Below are 16,969 nucleotides of genomic sequence, written 5' to 3'. Positions count from 1 at the left end.
CATAACCCCCGCTCCGTATGCAAAGCAAATATTCTGATGCTGGGATATCACAGAAGAACATGTATGGAAAACAAAGTTATCAAGAAGGAGGAGGACCCTGGTTCCCGCCGCTCAGGTTGCGCAGCAGATCCAGCTGGGCTTTAACTTGATCAAAGTTCATAGCCGGGTTTTGAGCCTGGGGAGGCTGATGCTGGTGTTGCTGGGGCTGTTGGTAATGCTGCTGAGACTGTTGGTAATGCTGTTGGTGTTGCAAAAGCTGCAGGAATTGTTGCTGCTGTTGTTGTTGCAACATAGCCAGGGATTGAGGATTGAATTGAGGAGCACCCTGTTGGACGTTCTGGAAGTTATTGGGGTGCGGTTGTTGGAAGGCCGGGTAGGGAGAGAACTGGAAAGGCATCTGTGGCTGCGCTCCACCTTGTCCGAATTGCGGCTGTTGCTGTTGCGCAAGCTGTGGGTTCTGGGCTTGCTGTTGTGCGTATTGCGCATATGCGGCGAAGGGCTGGGGCATCCCGTATGGCTGCTGGGGTTGCTGGTACATTGGCTGGCTGTAGGGAGCAGCGGGTTGGGCTTGAGGCTGGGGCTGGGACTCGTGGGTTGAGCCGCTGGCCTGCTGGGGCCGACGATCCTGGTCCCACTCCCTTCCTCCGCGTCCACCTCTGCCTCGTGCTCCGCGTCCACGATCACCCCGGCCACGACCTCTTCCGCCACGGAATCCTCCACGCTCGTTGCCTTCAACTGGAGGCTCGCGGGTGTTCATCATCTCATGGAGGTTGGTAGGGCGTGCAAGAGGGGTATAGCCCTCCTCACCTCCGGCATCGTCGTAGTTGAGCTCGCTCTGGTTCAATTTTGAAGGTCCTGGGGCTGGCTTCTTGCCTTTGGGGCCTTCTCTGGCTTCCTTTCGCTCTTGTCGCTTCTGCTTCAGTTTTCGCTTATATTCAGCCTCCGCTTCATCGTCGGAGAATTCCATCTCTTCAGCGGCAACTTCCTCGTCGTGGAAGTTGGAAGCGTCACTTCCCTTCATGCCCTTGAGTGGCTGGGTGAACACAAAGGTGGAGTGCCCCTCAACATAGAAAATATCCTTCCCCTTGACTAGGCCCTTTTCCTGAACTTCGGAGGCTGTGGCATATGTGACGGTATACAGAGGGTTCTCCACTCTGCCCAGGGTCTCTGCTACTACACCAATGACCTGGCGATCATCGGAGCAGAGCAAGGAGCCCGACTCAAGTACCTGATATTCTCCAGAGGTATTAGCCTCGATAAGAACGTTGTTATCGATAGCAGCATGAATTTTGCCGAGGAACACAATCTTCATTTCGGGGGTGATCTTAACGTCAGGGATAGGCAGGACCTCCTGTTCGATCTCGTTGGTGGTCCGCAGTTGTGCGCCTGATTTTCCCTTGCCGTCTCCCTCGTCATCAGAACCACCTTCAGCCCGCATGAGAATCTGCGCTTGCTCCTCAGCGCTAAGGATGGGATAGTCGTCATCGTCACTATCATCCGAATCCGAGGAATCAGAGCTGTCTGAAGATGATTCGTATGGGGAAGAGTCTTCCTCCCACTCGGGGTGCTCCTCTCCATTGGTGTCACCAGCCTGACCAGTGGCCTCGATCATGTTGTCCTGGGGGGTATCTTGCTCAACATCCATAGCTTCGCTGAGGGGAGCAGTGGGTTCAATTTTGATTTGGTTCGCCTCTGTTTTCTCCTTCATGACTGCGTCGGTGGACTCGGGCTGGGAAATTTGCTGTATTTCCTTTTGCTTGGTTTCGGTTTCGGTTTCTTGGTGGTCCACTGATTGATCTTTCTCTTGCTGAATTGTGTGTTCGGTCGAATCCAAGCCGGTTTCTTGTTCAGAAGGGTGGTGAATAAGATTCAATCCGGGAATCATGTGGCTTGGCTTCGAGGACGTAGAGGATTCAGCTGCACTGTTTCCGGCATTTAGGCTAGTTGTACCCATGTCCGGTGTACCTGCATCCAAGGGAGTATTATAGAAATCGCTGCCGTTGTCTGGAGTCCCTGCGATAGGCGTCTCGATAAGGCAGGGCTTTTTTGGGGCAGGGCCTTCACCGGCACCTGTGTTGTCATTTGAGGGGTTGTGATGTCCTTCCATATTGAATCTTCAACTCCAATATTTATTGAATAAAACCAGTTCAACTTGAAAGATCAAAAAGTTGGACGGGAAACTTTTTTTATTTTGCCAGACTCTGCAGGGCGGTCAACAAGGTCTTATCGGTTATCGTAGCTCTGTCCATGGATCCATTTGATACCTTTCGACTTAAACTCCAACTTGCAAGATGGCAGGGAACGACAATTCCTCCGGGGATGCCCATAAGCCTCGGACAAAGAAGCAGTATGTCAATGAACTTCTGTGAGATTAAACATGACGTTAACCGATATGCAGACCCCCACCAGCTCCCTTCTACATTCCCCTCAACATCACTCTCTACCTATGCCTAGTTGCCAACACTCTCGCCGCTATATTCTCTCCAATTCAAGATTGCGATGAGGTCTTCAATTTCTGGGAACCTGCACATTACCTGCAGCATGGATATGGTCTTCAAACCTGGGAATATTCACCGGTTTACTCTATCCGAAGCTGGCTCTACGTGTCGCTCCATGCTGCCGTAGGCAAGATCGGGTCTTTTGTAGTCCACAGCAAGACAGCTGAGTTCTATACAATTCGCCTATCTCTTGCATTTTTGTGCGCTGCCTGCCAGACTCGACTATACTCTGCAATCTGTCGCACGCTCAGCCCCCGCATCGGTCTGTTGTTTGTGATGATCGTCACACTCAGCCCTGGCATGTTTCATGCTTCGACTGCCTTTTTGCCCTCTACATTCACCATGTATATGTCTATGCTTGGTCTGGCTTCGTTTCTTGATTGGAAAAATGGCCATAAAACAGCGCAGGGCATCATGTGGTTTGGGCTGGGGACAATTGTTGGGTGGCCGTTTGCCGGTGCTCTCATTGTCCCTCTTCTAGCTGAGGAGGCCATTGTTAGTTTCATTTCTGGATCTGTTGGCTCACTGCTGTACAATGTCTTTGACGGCATCATTCGTTGTTTGTCGATTCTGGTAGGTGACATTCTACTCAATTTCGATGTCTTTACTAAGATGTGTCACAGGCTCTTGAAGTTGCAGTTGACTATGCTTTCTTCCGAAAGCTCGTTCTCGTCCCCTGGAATATTGTTGCGTACAACATCTTAGGTGGAGAAGGTAAGGGACCGGATATTTTTGGAACTGAGCCGTGGACTTTCTATGTTCGAAACCTTTTGCTCAACTTCAATGTCTGGTTTGTCTTCGCCATGCTATCCGCGCCCATCCTACTTTTCCAAATCGTCTTTCGATCGCACACCACTTCCTTGCAAACATCATTGCGGTCCATGACCCTGGTCGCTCCCTTTTACATGTGGTTCGGAATTTTCTCGGTCCAGCCACACAAGGAAGAGCGGTTTATGTACCCAGCATACCCGTTTCTAGCACTCAACGCAGCTTTGAGTTTCCATATCATTTTGACATATCTTGGCTCTACTAACCAAAAGGAACTGATCGGTCGCATACCAACCAAACTAAAAATTGCTGCAGCCATGTCAGTTGTTCTAGTCGGTCTGAATGCCGGCATGCTGCGCACTCTAGGGATGGTCACGGCTTATAACGCTCCATTGAAAGTGTTCGAGCCCCTACAGAGTGTGGATATCGCGCATGCAGGAGACTCGGTGTGCTTCGGCAAGGAGTGGTATCGCTTCCCGTCGTCATATTTCCTTCCCAACGACATGCGCGCCAAGTTCATCCGAAGTGAATTCAGAGGACTACTTCCAGGCGAGTTCCCAGATGCGCCGAGTTATCTTGGGCGTCTGGATGGTGCCTCGCAGATTCCATCTGGTATGAATGATCTCAACATCGAGGACCCCAGCAAATACGTAAGTGTCTCAATTTGGCGCTGAAACGATTACCCCTGTTCCTATGCTGACTTTATAACAGGTTGATATCTCTCAATGTTCTTTCCTGGTTGACTCTTACTTCCCTGGTCACGACGCAACCGAGCTAGAGCCCCATTATTTCCTGGACAAGACGCAGTGGGAGACGCTTTCCTGTGCAAGCTTCCTCGATGCGTCTCAAACAGGTCTGCTAGGTCGATTGATCTGGATTCCTGATCTCCCAGTCATTCCAGCTCGCTTCCGACGCAAATGGGGCGAATACTGTCTTCTCCAACGAAAAGTCGCAGGTCATGTATAGTTCCAGGATACACCTAAAAACCCTTCTAGATAAAACCTCTAGAAGCATTATGTAAAAACATCAACACGGAAACATTCGCATCTAATGCAAGCAAATAAATAACACAGGAGGTTATCAAGTACAAGTGTAGCGTCACCTTTCCCAATTGGGACAAAATATCCCTATCAACCTTTAGGTTTTCTCCGCAGATAAACCCTCCCTCCGCTTCATTAAAGGCCAACAACGGGCAAACAATGGAGAAATTCATGCAGTCCCGGATTTGACAGCTCGAAAAAGACAGCGCCCCTCTCTTCCCCAGACAAGATAGTCTCTATTCCCAGCCACAGCTCACATGTCGACCAAAGATGGCCTATCTCGTATCGGATTAACACGGCATCTCGCATGAGAGCACCATCTGGGCAGTTAATTTCTTACTCCGCACTCTGGACTTGATAAGGGCGATCCGATTTATCTTCACTATATACTAAAATAACATTTGGTTCCTCGACTTTCTGCTTTCGATGTATCTTCAAACTACGTATTGCCTAGAAGTATCTCACCATGACCATGTCGGTACTTGAGTCCCTATGGGGAACTATCTTATCGGCCTCAACGAAAAAGGTCGTGAATGCCTCTCTCATTCTCAGTGTCTGTGTATGGGTTGTTATCTTGGTCTCACGGAAGTGGGCTTCTAGCACAACCAAAGGTTCAAGAAGTGATCTAGAGAAACCCGTTACAGGTGCGAGAAGAAAGATTACCAGGTCACCACCAGGTGGTAAGTAAATGCAGAATGTTAATTCATGCAATAATTATAAAGACTCACTGACTCTTGCTGCATAGAATGGACTCCATCGGACTTCAAACGGCCAACAGCAGCCCCGTACTCAGGATGGGATGTCCATTCAACAAAGCCAATTCCCTACCGGCCCTTTAGATATGGCCCGTAAGTTGAACAAATCCATTGAAGATATTGCTAGCCGTCCTTTAACCTTTTCTGGCAGAAACTACTACGTAACGCTGGGTCTAAGGAGCATGAAATGGGACGAATGGATCGGTGAGTCGTTCTTCGATACATAGATCACACCAGCCCATTGACCTCATATATCCCAAATACAGAGCTCGACAATCATTATCTAAAATACCACGCGGACAAAGCACGCCGTATCAAAGAGCGCGGAAGCAAATGCTGCCATACAGCTCCAGAGGCAATGGATGCTGCAATCGAACTACTCGAAGAATTGTAAGAGCAATCAAAACACACACACCCATATCCAAGAATTACCTCCTAACACCCCTCCCACCAGATGCACCTACCTCCCCGAAAGATACCCAAGCATGTTCACCAAGACCGCAACGGGAATAACCAACAAAGTAACCAACGAAACCTTCAACATAACGCAACGCCCACTCCCAGAGGACCCAATGGCGACAGCAGCCCGACTAGTCCAAGACGACCTAGCGCTAATGATCGAGCGTCCCGATGGCGAATACTACCTTCTCGCAGGCGCGATCCTGCTAGCCGGGTTCTGGCGACTGAGCGATAAATTCGGGATGCGACTGTCTGAAATCCACACATCAGGCGATGTGCCGCAGTACAAGAGCAAGCTGGAGAAAGGGATGATGAATTTCTTCCGACGACTACGGCCCGAAGAGCCTTTTCTGCGGAACAACTATTTCATCCAGGTGGATGATAACCTGGCGTGGTCGCATAGTATTGGGTCTGAGGATGCGGAGACTGTGTCGTGGAATACAGCGGAGAAGAACCGGGCTATCGAAAATCATTTCTTTCGCTCAGAGAGGCAGTCATTGAGGAGATTGCCCAAATCTGGGGCGGTGGTTTTTACAATTCGGACTTACTTTGAGCCTGTTACTGCCATTGTTGAGGAGCCTTATGTCCCTGGGCGATTGGCGGATGCGGTTAGGAGTTGGGGGGATGATGTTGGTCATTATAAGGGGAAGGAGAAGTATCAAGATGTTTTGTTGGAATATTTAGATGAGAAGCATAGAGTGCAGGTTGAGGGGGGGCTAGAGATTGAGAAAGAGGATGAGGTTAGGAGGTATCCTCTTTAGGCACAATCTGGTTATGGCTATTCATGAATGATGTCTTTTGTTTATTCAATTATTTTGGAGATTTTTCTTTCCAAGGTCGGGACTATTAGATGCAAATATTGCAATGTCTGATCGCCAGTATATCACTGGATCAAGAAGACCTCGACAGGCGCAATGTGGATGTAGTAAAAGAGCATGCTCAGAGGTAACCAACTCCATATCCCTGCACTCTTGCCGAACGCGTTAATATAACTCGGATACAATTAGAACCATCATATATCCGCAATGGATCCAGCTCTCCGACCTCCACCCCGTCTCGCATAAGCCATCTCACGCTCCTCGCGCCAGGAGCACTCATCGCGGAACTCACATATCCGACATTTCCATGCGTCCATGATATCCACGCCACGGGGATCTCGCTTGCCGCGCCACCAGGTCATCTGGTCGGTGAGGTGGGAGGTGAGGGTTGTCGGATCGAAGAGGAAAGATCTGCTTCCGATGAGCTGTCTGTCTAGGTCTTCATTGGCGACGGATGAAAGATATCTAGCTGTGAGCACTGGGGAGAGGAGGGTTGAGTATGGTTCCAAGAGCTCTGGCTGGGAGACTGATGGGATCGATGGTGCGACGGATTGTGTGTCGGGGGAGTTTTCGGGGAGGAATGTGAGGCGGAGTTGTTGTATCATAAGACTCCAAAGACGGGAGAGGTTATTATGAGTTAGGAGTATTCCGGTTGAGTCTTGGCTAGCAGTAGAAGGACCCTCATTCTGTTCGGATTCTTGGGAGGAAAGAGCATCGAAGAATTGGTCGTTCAGGCCGCCAACCTCAGAGACGAAGGCGTTCGTGAACGGTTTCTCGGCGTCGAAGTCGTAACGAGTGGCGAGGAGGTCAATGGTGACATCGTCGCTCGTGATCAGCCGGTTGAGCATATGGTAGTATAGTTGCAGCTGGAGAAGAGTAGGTCGAAACCCCGTGCTTTTGACATTCGGTAGTGATCTGTTACCCTTCGTCTTCACGTCTGTCAAATAAATCCGGGGCAGGTCATAGACCGCCGCAGGCAGTTCTGTCTCAACATGCCCCGTTTTCTCAGCTTCACCCTGCCCCAGATCCGAAAGCTTCATCCCGCCTTGCGAAGAAGAAAGCAAAAAGTCCGATAAGGACATTTGATACTCCGGCAGCGCAGCTCGCGACGCTACAATATCCGCATAGTAACCAGCAGCAGTAGCCTCAAGCTCCGAGTCTGGACACTCGTAGGACAACTGATCAATAATGCCATTGACAAATTCCCCATCGACCACGCCCCAAACCTCCATCTCACGCGTAACGCCATAATCGCGCAGCATGCGCAGTCCCTGAATAACATTCCATATCCTGAGACCCCACGCATCCTCTTTAGTTGTGATTTCCACGGGGACTGTAGTGTAGATCTCATCCTCGAGGGTCTTGTGTATGGAGCTCCCCTTCTTCATCGCAGCAGTTCTCTTTTTCTGGCCCCCATGTTTGGTCAACGTGAACCAGTACTGCAGCTCGCACCAAGCTGGCGAAACGAGATCAGTCACCGAGAACGCTTTGTTAGGTGCTTGCCGGAACCGTTCGACGGGGGATCGAGTATCGAGCGCCGCGGCTTCGGGATCCTGTTGTGTCCATTCGAGCGCGCGCGCTGCATTGCGCTCGCGTTCTTTTACTCGGCCCTCGGTTGAATTAGAGTTCTCGACTAAACGCTTCGGAGAAGATGTTGTCAGCTCAATTCGGGTTGGATATAATGGGACTGATCCGCATGGAAAGTGTAGATGATCAACGGCGAAGGGGAAAGAAAGATTGAAGATGAAAAAGCATACCAAACGGGCTGTGCCTGTTGTTGTTGCCAGCGCGCGGGCTTGACCTCCCCATTGCACTCGCACTCGCGCCCGATCTAACCGCCTGACCTGGTCGAGGCTGCGACTGCCGCCATGCTGAGCGAGGCCCTGCCCGACCCAGCACCTTAGGCGGCCGAACGCTAGCTGGCTCAATACCATCCTCGATATCTGCAACGAGTGCCTCTAGAGCTTCCGGTTGCAATGACTCGAGTTCGGCGAGTTCGGGGGATTTTGGCGTGGTGGTGTATTCGATCGGCGTTGGGGTCGAGATCCAGGTTGGTGTCGAGGTCGAAGTGGCGTCGGCGTCGGTCGCGTATTCCGCGACAGCTTTGTTCAGCAAACTGTTCAACAAATCCTCTTCATCTGGAGTGAAGTCGGATCCGTAGTCAGACTCATCCTCGTTTATCTCTGGGCAGGACATGCCTGCGACTGGAGGGAATCATGTCGTGTAGATCGAGTTGATGTTCGGGTGCGTCATTGCCATGTGAGGGAGCTGCCTTAAGAATCCCGTTGTTCTTACTGGCCGAACATCACATACTTGATACTGGGAGAAATATAAGATATATTACATAGAATACAAATTAGTAAAAGAGATTGAAGTCTATTGATCTAACTAATTGCTCTTGGTATCCCATGCATCGCTCCACAAAAAAAAAACTATCCCAAACGCCAATACTAGGCAGGGATCTATGAAACTATCTATTCAACCAACCACTGTACTTTAAGTCTACTATTCGTGCATTCATGCAGTCCCAGCAGATATCATATTCCCGCCAGAAACAGCATGAAAAGCACCAACACCCATCCCCTCTGCCGCAGCAAGCGCTTCGGCGGCCGCAACCTCCTTAGCAGCCTTCTGATTCAACCAGCTCAGATAGGTCTGCCAGCCAACCGCAATGCACCCGGAAAAGACGTTCCGGAACTGCGCTGGGACGTACATAAAGCTGAACGCAGTAACAGCGGGCCAGAGCTTGACACTGTTCTGGATACTCACGGGGAGAGCCTTCTTCAACCGCTCCCAGGTCTCGTCAAGAGTCGCACCAGCAAGCAGAGAGTGCACGCTAAAGAAGTACGTATTGAAGACAGGTGTGAAGCACATCTGCTGCACAACGACCTTCGTCAAGATCGAGAGGAACTTGCTCGGGTAGTTGAAATGGTTGCCGAGGAACATGAACCTAAGAGAGAGCGGTGATGTCAGTCAACATGTACATACGCATACAGGTATCCCCCACATAGTCACATTGTAACAATCCGATAGAAATCGTTGGTCACACGTCGCATAACCAACTCCCGCATCACAGAACATACCATTTATAAGACGGAATACTCGATCCAGCCCCAACACACAGATGGCGCAGAGTCCTGAGCGGGTCATAACCAGCGCTCACGGTGCCCCCATCCCCCTGCGCAACCACATCCCCATCTTCAGAATCAAATGTGGTAGGCGCAGGAACCTCGGAAGGAAACAGCATCTGCGCGCTCAGATCACCACACAGGTAGATAACAATCGAGCTCCAGAACTGCGTCGTGTACGGCTTGCGCTCCTGCACGCGCGCATACCATCTTCCAAACTTTCCGACCGGACTGGCCTTTATCATCTCGCGGAATCCGCGACTTCGCACCGGTGTGGTCGTTGCTCCAGCTGCGGCTGCCGCTGTAGCGGCGGGGGTTGTGTTTGGCAGCTGGGGTAGAGTTGAGGCATTTGAATGGTGCGAGTGTGGTGGGTTTGTAGGTGGGGTATTTCTCTCAGCAGGTGTCTTCCCTGTAGAGTGGTTGGAGTTGTGTCGGCGTTGTGGGCGTGTTCGGCGCAATACCTGGGGTTGGGATCTGGGGGTTATCGGTCGGCGGAGAGTGGAGGTTGAGGGTGAGGTGGAGGCCCTGGTTAAGAGGCCATTTCGGAGGAGGGTCATGTCCAAGACCACATCTAGTTATTTACAAAGAATAGTTGAAAGTAGAAGTAAAAAAAAAAAGATTGTAAGAATTGGAAAACAATAAGCTTTGAAATCCGAAATCCCGAACTCGGTGATTGTGGCGATAAGAGCCGAAAAGCGGGTGAACCTCCGAGGTCAGTCCCGGATGCGGGTTCCGATTATGTTGTAGGCTTAGATTTAATGTCGTGATTTACTGTGATGTACTCTATTTGAGCAAGAAGAAAGTGGCCGAAGCAAACTGATATTTGTAAAATAAAACCTGAACTCCAACTCTATACAATGCATCCCATAAAAACATTAGACGGATGAGGTTACCCTCAGTATGATATAAACGGGTATCAAAGTAATAACAAACATAACATGTAGATGAGGTACTTTTGGTGACATGAAAGAAAAGAGATCAATAGAAACTATGATTAGCGACACAGGGATGTATAGGTATGACAAGCCCGGACAAGATATGGTAAGGTGAGAGGGGATATAAACAAGCTGCTCAGCAGCCGCCTATTGCTTGAAGGATTCACGAGTGTGGACACGGTCAATATCGTAAGGGTTTCCCTCATAGGTAACCGAGCGAGCCAACGAGCCAGTAGTGCGATTGGAAGCGACAGATTGCGCACGGCTGCGAATGCGCTCCGTGGGAAGTTCTTCAACACCGTCCTGAGACTCGCTGGAGAGTGAGCCTTCGGGCGCAGGGGCCTCTGTGCGGTCGTATTCCACTTTCTCATCTTCTGCCGGCGCGGCAAAGACCTGCTCCTGAATCTTGCGCATGAATGCGTCGGACTGAGCGGCGAACTTGCAACGGCTACGGATCGCGGGTCCGTACTTGTAGAACAAGAATGGGAAGGGCACGCAGGCAAGCGCCAGGAAGGCTGGGATCGATGATGCCCAGTGGATACCCAGGTTCTTATACATGTAGGTGGTGAAGAGGGGGAAAGCGGCACCGAAGAGGGAACGAATAACAGAGTTGGCGGCTAGCACGGAGGCGGCGAAGATGGTGTAGGAGTCAATGAGGTAGTTCATGATGCTAAGGAAGACTAGGACCATTCCGAAGCCGAAGGGGACGCCGGCTGCGATGCTGACCATGAAGTGGATCGAGGGGTAGTTGGTCCATGCGAACCAGAATAGGCCGATTGGGATTGCGACGGATGCGATGAGGCAAGGCGGGAGACGTGCCTCCGGGGGTGCGAATCCATTATGTTTATCGGATACCCCGATGTAGCGCTTGTTGTCCCAGAGGGAGTAGACGACGGCAGCCAACATGCCGATCATGATACCGAGGAAGGCGAGGCCACCAACACCCTGGTTCCAACCGCGGGTCTGCTGGTAAACAATAGGGAAGGCAGCGAACATCATATACAAGGTACCGTAGACAATAGCCATGTAGAGAGAAAGCAAGAACACGATAGGCTCCTGGAACAAAAGAATCCAAGGACGGGACAGTGACACTTTGAAGGAGTCCTTGAGAGACACCTTGCCTTGGTCAATTTCAAGCTTACTCCGATAGACCTTGCCCGACAGCTTCGAGAGTCTCTCCGCACGGCGACGGAGAAGCACGGGCGCATAGGTCTCAGGGATAGTCAAAGAGCCTATAATCCAAACCGTACCAGAAAAGATGGCAAGGAAACCCATGACCCATCGCCAGCCGCCATCACTCATACCAATGAATCCACCAGCGATGGGGCCGATAATGGGGCCGAGGAAAGGTGCAGCAGCGAACAAACTCATAGCGATACCTCGCTGCTTAGCGGGAAACATGTCCGCAATGACACCACCAGCGTTAGTCAAAGGCGAGGATCCAAAGGAACCAGCGAAGAACCGGAGGATGATGATGGACCAAGCATTTTGGGAACCTGCGACTCCGGCATTAAAAGCTGTGAGAGCAGCGTAGGTAGTAACGAAGAGGATTTGGCGGCCAAACAGCTCACTCAGTGGAGCCCAGAGCAATGGTCCAATCTATACCAAAGCAAGTAACGTTAGTATGCATGAAAAACAGATTACGCAAGCTCAAGAGCCAATGCCTGGAGGGTCGTGGTCTTACCGCGAAACCGAGAACGAAAAGCGAAACACCAAGAGTAGCAAGTTCTTGCCCGATATTAAACTGCATTATGATCTCCCGGAGACCGCCAGTATAGGCAGATGATACCAGTGAAACAGCCAATGTTGCGACGGCCACCAGCATGGTTAAAGTCCATTTTTTCGTCTCACTGAAGTTCATAGGATTGCGAGGGTCGTTGGGAATCCATGTTACTTCAAAGGGTTCCTCGTCTGTTCCTGAACCGGGGTATGGGTGATCGATAATCTCTTGCGTGACGACACCCTGGTCAAAGACCAAGCGCCAGAAGGGAATTTTTGTTGGGGCGGTGGACTCAATCTTGTCCGAGACCTGAGGGTCTGCTGCCATGGTGGGCAGGTAGTGAATTAAGGTTGTGATATGTGTATTCGAGGGGAAGTATGTGTCGATTAGGACGAAAAACAGGTGGGGTTGAAGCTTTGCGGGGAGAGGATATGCCGAGGAAAATTAGTGGAATGAAAGTTGGATACCTCGGGATGGAGCTCTCTATATATAAAGGGGCTTGCAGGGTTATGAATGCGATGTACCCATGCAAATAAAGTACGGATATGTGGAAATCCGGTGTCCAGGTGGGATAGGTGGGTCCTGGACCCGGGCAAGATATTATGTAGACCATAAAAGTTGGGATCTGGACCCTCGGTTGTGTTGTTTTGGGGCATATATTTTTATATTGATTTATGCTGATTTTCATACTGATTTCATACCTATATCAGTGTAATTCCAAGGTGAATTAAAGGTTATGGGTAGCACAGAGATGCAGATACAGATGCAGCCCTCGAGGCGACAGAAATGCTCTCTAGGGCTTATCTGTTTGCAGCCACGTTTTTGAATACACGTGATTTATGAAGTTTTATGTTGAGCCACTCGGGTATGCGGCATCGATTTGATTGGTTCAACTGGGCTACCGAAGGTTTCATGATAATTATAAATTCCAGCCTTGGAAGGGTCCTACCACTTCTATTCTAGTGTATTCTAAGGGGAAATTGGTTTCGTTAGCTAATCTTGTACATAAGACGGAGTACTCCGTACACTAATCCATGGATGCACAGATAAATCTCATAAATGTGCACGGGCCGTGCACAAACTTCCGCCCACATTCGCACGTTCCGCGAATCGGACTCGGTACCTTAAGCTTCATCCACCCGTGGATGCTGTGAACAGATCTAAAGTTCTCTGAATCGTGTCAGCCAAGGCTAATCTCCGGTGGGCGTAGATAAATGGGTTTATAATCTTATGGCCGACTAAACTCCATGTACGGAGTATTTCGCATATGAATAGCATTATGATTATCAATCATCATGGTCATGGGCTATGCAGGGTGGAGCTACTATGTACAATATGTATAAAATAGTTATCCAGTCTTTTCTGATCAGCCCCTGATGAGTGCCCAAGTCAGCAATTGGGATGCGTAATTTGCTTACCTGTCTCGGAAATATGTTTGAAATCAACACCAACCGCTAGGCACCAGCGCCGTGCTTTGCTCCAGGTAACCGTGGAGATAATCGAATGCTAAGTCAGACCATCAGTACTACTTTGAAATGCCCATATATAGATCCTTATCGTTGAAAACGGGTGCATTAAATAGGGGTGTACGTTGTTTTGATCGAATTCACATAGTTTATCAGGCCACCCATATCAAGGACATGCATGGGCTGATATCGCCCGTCATATGAGGCATGCACGGACTCGATTTTTTTTTTTTTTTTTTTTTTAAAAAAAAAAGCAATGAAAAACATATCCAGAGCTGGTTCTAAATGCCAGCTGGGGATTAGTTATGTATGTCGTACCTTGGAAAGAAAAAGAATATTAGGCTATAACAGGCTAGGTCTCCGAGGTTCGGTCAAGGTTCGGCACTGTCATTAGGGGAAAAAACCACAGACGGGTGGCTTGCAGAAAAAATGAGTAAGGAGAACCAGGGAAAGCAAAGCCACCGCTAGAATTTTCCACAGTGCTTGGCGCCTTCTTTTTTTCGCCTCAGGCCAACTGTCAGATTTGGATCCACTGGGAATAGATACATTTACTACCAGGCTATACGCCCTTGATCTTGGTACCCAAGAGGGTTATACGTGTCAACCTATATCAGTTGGTGACTCTCAAATTCAGCTACATCTATTGCGAGTCTTGAAGTCTTTGAAGCTTTGGTGTCAGTAAGATCAAAGAAACAAAACACGCGTTCAAGTCACTCTGTCCCCACTTCAAATCCGCATGACAGCTGGGATAGACACTTAAACCGCCATCCATCGTCTGGGTCAGCCCTGCGAGTAGAAGATGATCAATTTTTCACCATACTTATGTAGCACAAAATAGCTCACCCGCCTGAATATCCATGTACGACTGTAAAATCAGCATTGCTATCTTAGGAATGCGCTCCAGTTGCCTCCAGTTGCATACTAAATTTGATACCAGGATCGGCAAATGTATATCCATACATATGGATGTATTCATCTTGTCTACTCCCTTCTTCTCCAAGTTCAACTTGATCATTTGATCTTTCCTGTACATATAATTCAGTCTTATTTGGGGATATTCCTCGTGATCTGAAAGTAATGAGTCATTCTGATATCTACCTAGGTACAGTACAAAATTGTCTACAGGGCTGTCTACAAGTACTACTGCTCTAGAGCCCTATGATGTGTTGAGGTCATTGTGACTCAATCCTACCCACACATTTGATTTGGAATTAAGTGCTTGTGTGGCGATCAGATTAGATCCTAGAGTCCAATCAATTAGCATGATACGTATGAACTAGTCGGAATCCTGAGTTCAGGTTGCGTGCTGGTTCATTCTTTAGTTGTGTGATTGCCTGGTTGTTGTTTTTTTCTTAATGGAATTTGATTTGGGGATTTTCCAAGTTCCAGATACGTATTAGACCGGGGTTAAGTCAAGTTGAGGTCATAATCTGAGTTACATTGAGTGCTTTGGGAAGTCCCAGTACAAGGAGGTTACCACGTTCTTATGGCTATTTCTCCAAGTGGTCAAGAACTGTTTCAATCTCAGAATCCCCTGTTTTTTAATGTCCAATTATACAAGTCTCGTCGTACTTGTGATGTTGCCTCTTTGTTGTGCAATAAAAGAGAACTTCCGGGAAGATTTGGGTGGAATCAAATCACTACATGCAGCTTGTATGTGGAATTTTAGAAATAAGATAGAATGAGGTCCAGAAATAAGATATTTTATTATTGCAGGTTAAATAATTTCCCATCTCATTTTGGATAGTGTTGTTGGGCGATACTAACCCCAGGGGACTCAGCAGGTTGGAGGGTGTCAAGGGCAAGTCCCGCGACCGAAGAGTCTAACCAAACATAAGACAATGAGAAGAGAAGAGCGACAGACAAACCCTCTCTCATGAGAACTACGCGTGGAAAGACGCGTCGATTACAAGCAATTACTCGTTACTCTTACTGTGTACAAGGAAGAGGGAAAAGAATTGAATCATAGAAGACAGCATTAAAGTGTCTTGTCATGAGATGATGCGCGCTAAGGCATCATGTTAAAGGGAGCCCCCATAATGTACATGCCCATGACTGATCCATCAATCGATGGTGAGCAGTAGCATCGATAAAAAAGCAAAATTGCGAAGCAACCCGGTGCCGAAACCCATTGATATTTGAAAGCAAACCCATCATGTATCGCCAGTAGTCATGATAAAAAGATAAAAACAAACCCCATGCTCGCCTTTCAGAAAACCAGCTCGTTGAAAAGAAAAATTACGAGCGCTCGCCACGGAGACGGCGGGCCAACTGGATGTCCTTGGACTGGATGGTGACACGCTTGGCGTGGATGGCGCACAGGTTGGTGTCCTCGAAGAGAGAGACGAGGTAGGCCTCAACGGACTCCTGGAGAGCACCGATGGCAGAGGACTGGAAGCGGAGATCGGACTTGAAGTCCTGGGCGATCTCACGGACCAGACGCTGGAAGGGGAGCTTGCGGATCAGGAGCTCAGTGGACTTCTGGTAGCGACGGATCTCACGGAGAGCGACGGTACCTGGAGATGAAACGTTAGAAAATGTTCCAGTGTATACTTGATTGATGTCTTGTTTGACATGATATGGAACTTACCGGGCTTGTAGCGGTGGGGCTTCTTGACACCTCCGGTAGAGGGGGCGGCCTTGCGGGCGGCCTTGGAAGCGAGCTGCTTACGGGGGGCCTTGCCACCAGTGGACTTACCTATTGGAGACAGTTAGCAAGATGTTTCTTATCCAACGCGTGAACGCGTCACCAAATCCTCCCTCGGCGCGGTGATCTGACTAAGCAGGCATCACCAGCAAGGTATGAAAGGTGAATAAAATATGATTAAAAAGATAAATACTTACGGGCAGTCTGCTTGGTACGAGCCATCTTTGATGATAGACTTGATGAAAAAGTGGTTTTGTTGATAAAAGAGTTGGTTGGCGTTGGATGGATGTAAAAGGGAAGAGAGAGGAGGGTGGGGGAAGAGTATTTGTAGGAGACGGGAGGGGGGATTGATCTGGAAGGGAGCAACGAATCAGGGGAAGTGAGCCGATCTGGATCAGTCAGGAAATTCAGCGCGTAGGACTGGGGACTGCGTAGCGTGTAGCCCAGAGACTGATTTGCGGTGAACTTTGATTGGCTGAGCTAGATCAAAGTGCTGGTACTGCCAACTAAGCGAGACATGGACCAATGAGAATGCAGGATCAGGGAGTATAGAATGTCAAACCCTTGAATTCTTGATCTTGCAACCAACCTCCCTTGGATCAATAATTAATGCATTCTGATGTATTCAGCATCCTTTGGAATGTATAATGGACCTCTTTTTATTGTAGATTTACATTGTTGGTGGAGGATTATAGGAGGATCAATGATGGACCACGGCAAAGTCGGCGTTCCAAC

At 49.0% G+C, this 16,969-nt stretch overlaps 5 protein-coding genes across 5 annotated transcripts; 2 read left to right on the top strand and 3 right to left on the bottom strand.

Moving 5' to 3' along the window:
- Positions 1-79: 79 nt before the first annotated feature.
- Positions 80-2,107, bottom strand: PEX2_012170 (RNA-binding snoRNP assembly protein NAF1; the record flags this gene model as incomplete). The annotated part of the gene is made up of 1 exon (XM_016738494.1): positions 80-2,107. One exon carries the CDS (start codon positions 2,105-2,107, stop codon positions 80-82), a length of 2,028 nt encoding a protein of 675 aa, XP_016602800.1.
- A 184-nt stretch (positions 2,108-2,291) lies between these two features.
- Positions 2,292-4,232, top strand: PEX2_012160 (dolichyl-P-Man:Man(6)GlcNAc(2)-PP-dolichol alpha-1,2-mannosyltransferase; the record flags this gene model as incomplete). Its single annotated transcript, XM_016738493.1, has 4 exons — positions 2,292-2,347; positions 2,399-3,071; positions 3,122-3,916; positions 3,978-4,232. 4 exons carry the CDS (start codon positions 2,292-2,294, stop codon positions 4,230-4,232), a joined length of 1,779 nt encoding a protein of 592 aa, XP_016602799.1.
- A 540-nt stretch (positions 4,233-4,772) lies between these two features.
- Positions 4,773-6,281, top strand: PEX2_012150 (heme-dependent oxidative N-demethylase family protein; the record flags this gene model as incomplete). The annotated part of the gene is made up of 5 exons (XM_016738492.1): positions 4,773-4,986; positions 5,052-5,154; positions 5,213-5,265; positions 5,328-5,451; positions 5,516-6,281. The coding sequence occupies 5 exons, from the start codon at positions 4,773-4,775 to the stop codon at positions 6,279-6,281; spliced, it is 1,260 nt and encodes a 419-aa protein (XP_016602798.1).
- Positions 6,282-6,532: 251 nt separating this feature from the next.
- On the bottom strand, positions 6,533-12,448 carry PEX2_012140 (Major facilitator superfamily domain, general substrate transporter; the record flags this gene model as incomplete). Its single annotated transcript, XM_016738491.1, has 6 exons — positions 6,533-8,025; positions 8,096-8,542; positions 8,909-9,288; positions 9,422-10,037; positions 10,569-12,000; positions 12,086-12,448. 6 exons carry the CDS (start codon positions 12,446-12,448, stop codon positions 6,533-6,535), a joined length of 4,731 nt encoding a protein of 1,576 aa, XP_016602797.1.
- Positions 12,449-15,825: 3,377 nt separating this feature from the next.
- hhtA (histone H3) lies at positions 15,826-16,456 on the bottom strand (the record flags this gene model as incomplete). The annotated part of the gene is made up of 3 exons (XM_016738490.1): positions 15,826-16,103; positions 16,178-16,285; positions 16,432-16,456. The coding sequence occupies 3 exons, from the start codon at positions 16,454-16,456 to the stop codon at positions 15,826-15,828; spliced, it is 411 nt and encodes a 136-aa protein (XP_016602796.1).
- Positions 16,457-16,969: the final 513 nt, after the last annotated feature.

This window comes from Penicillium expansum (genome assembly GCF_000769745.1).
Source record: "Penicillium expansum strain MD-8 chromosome Unknown contig40, whole genome shotgun sequence".
Lineage (NCBI taxonomy): Eukaryota > Fungi > Ascomycota > Eurotiomycetes > Eurotiales > Aspergillaceae > Penicillium > Penicillium expansum.
This window is presented reverse-complemented; position numbering and strand designations above follow the sequence as displayed.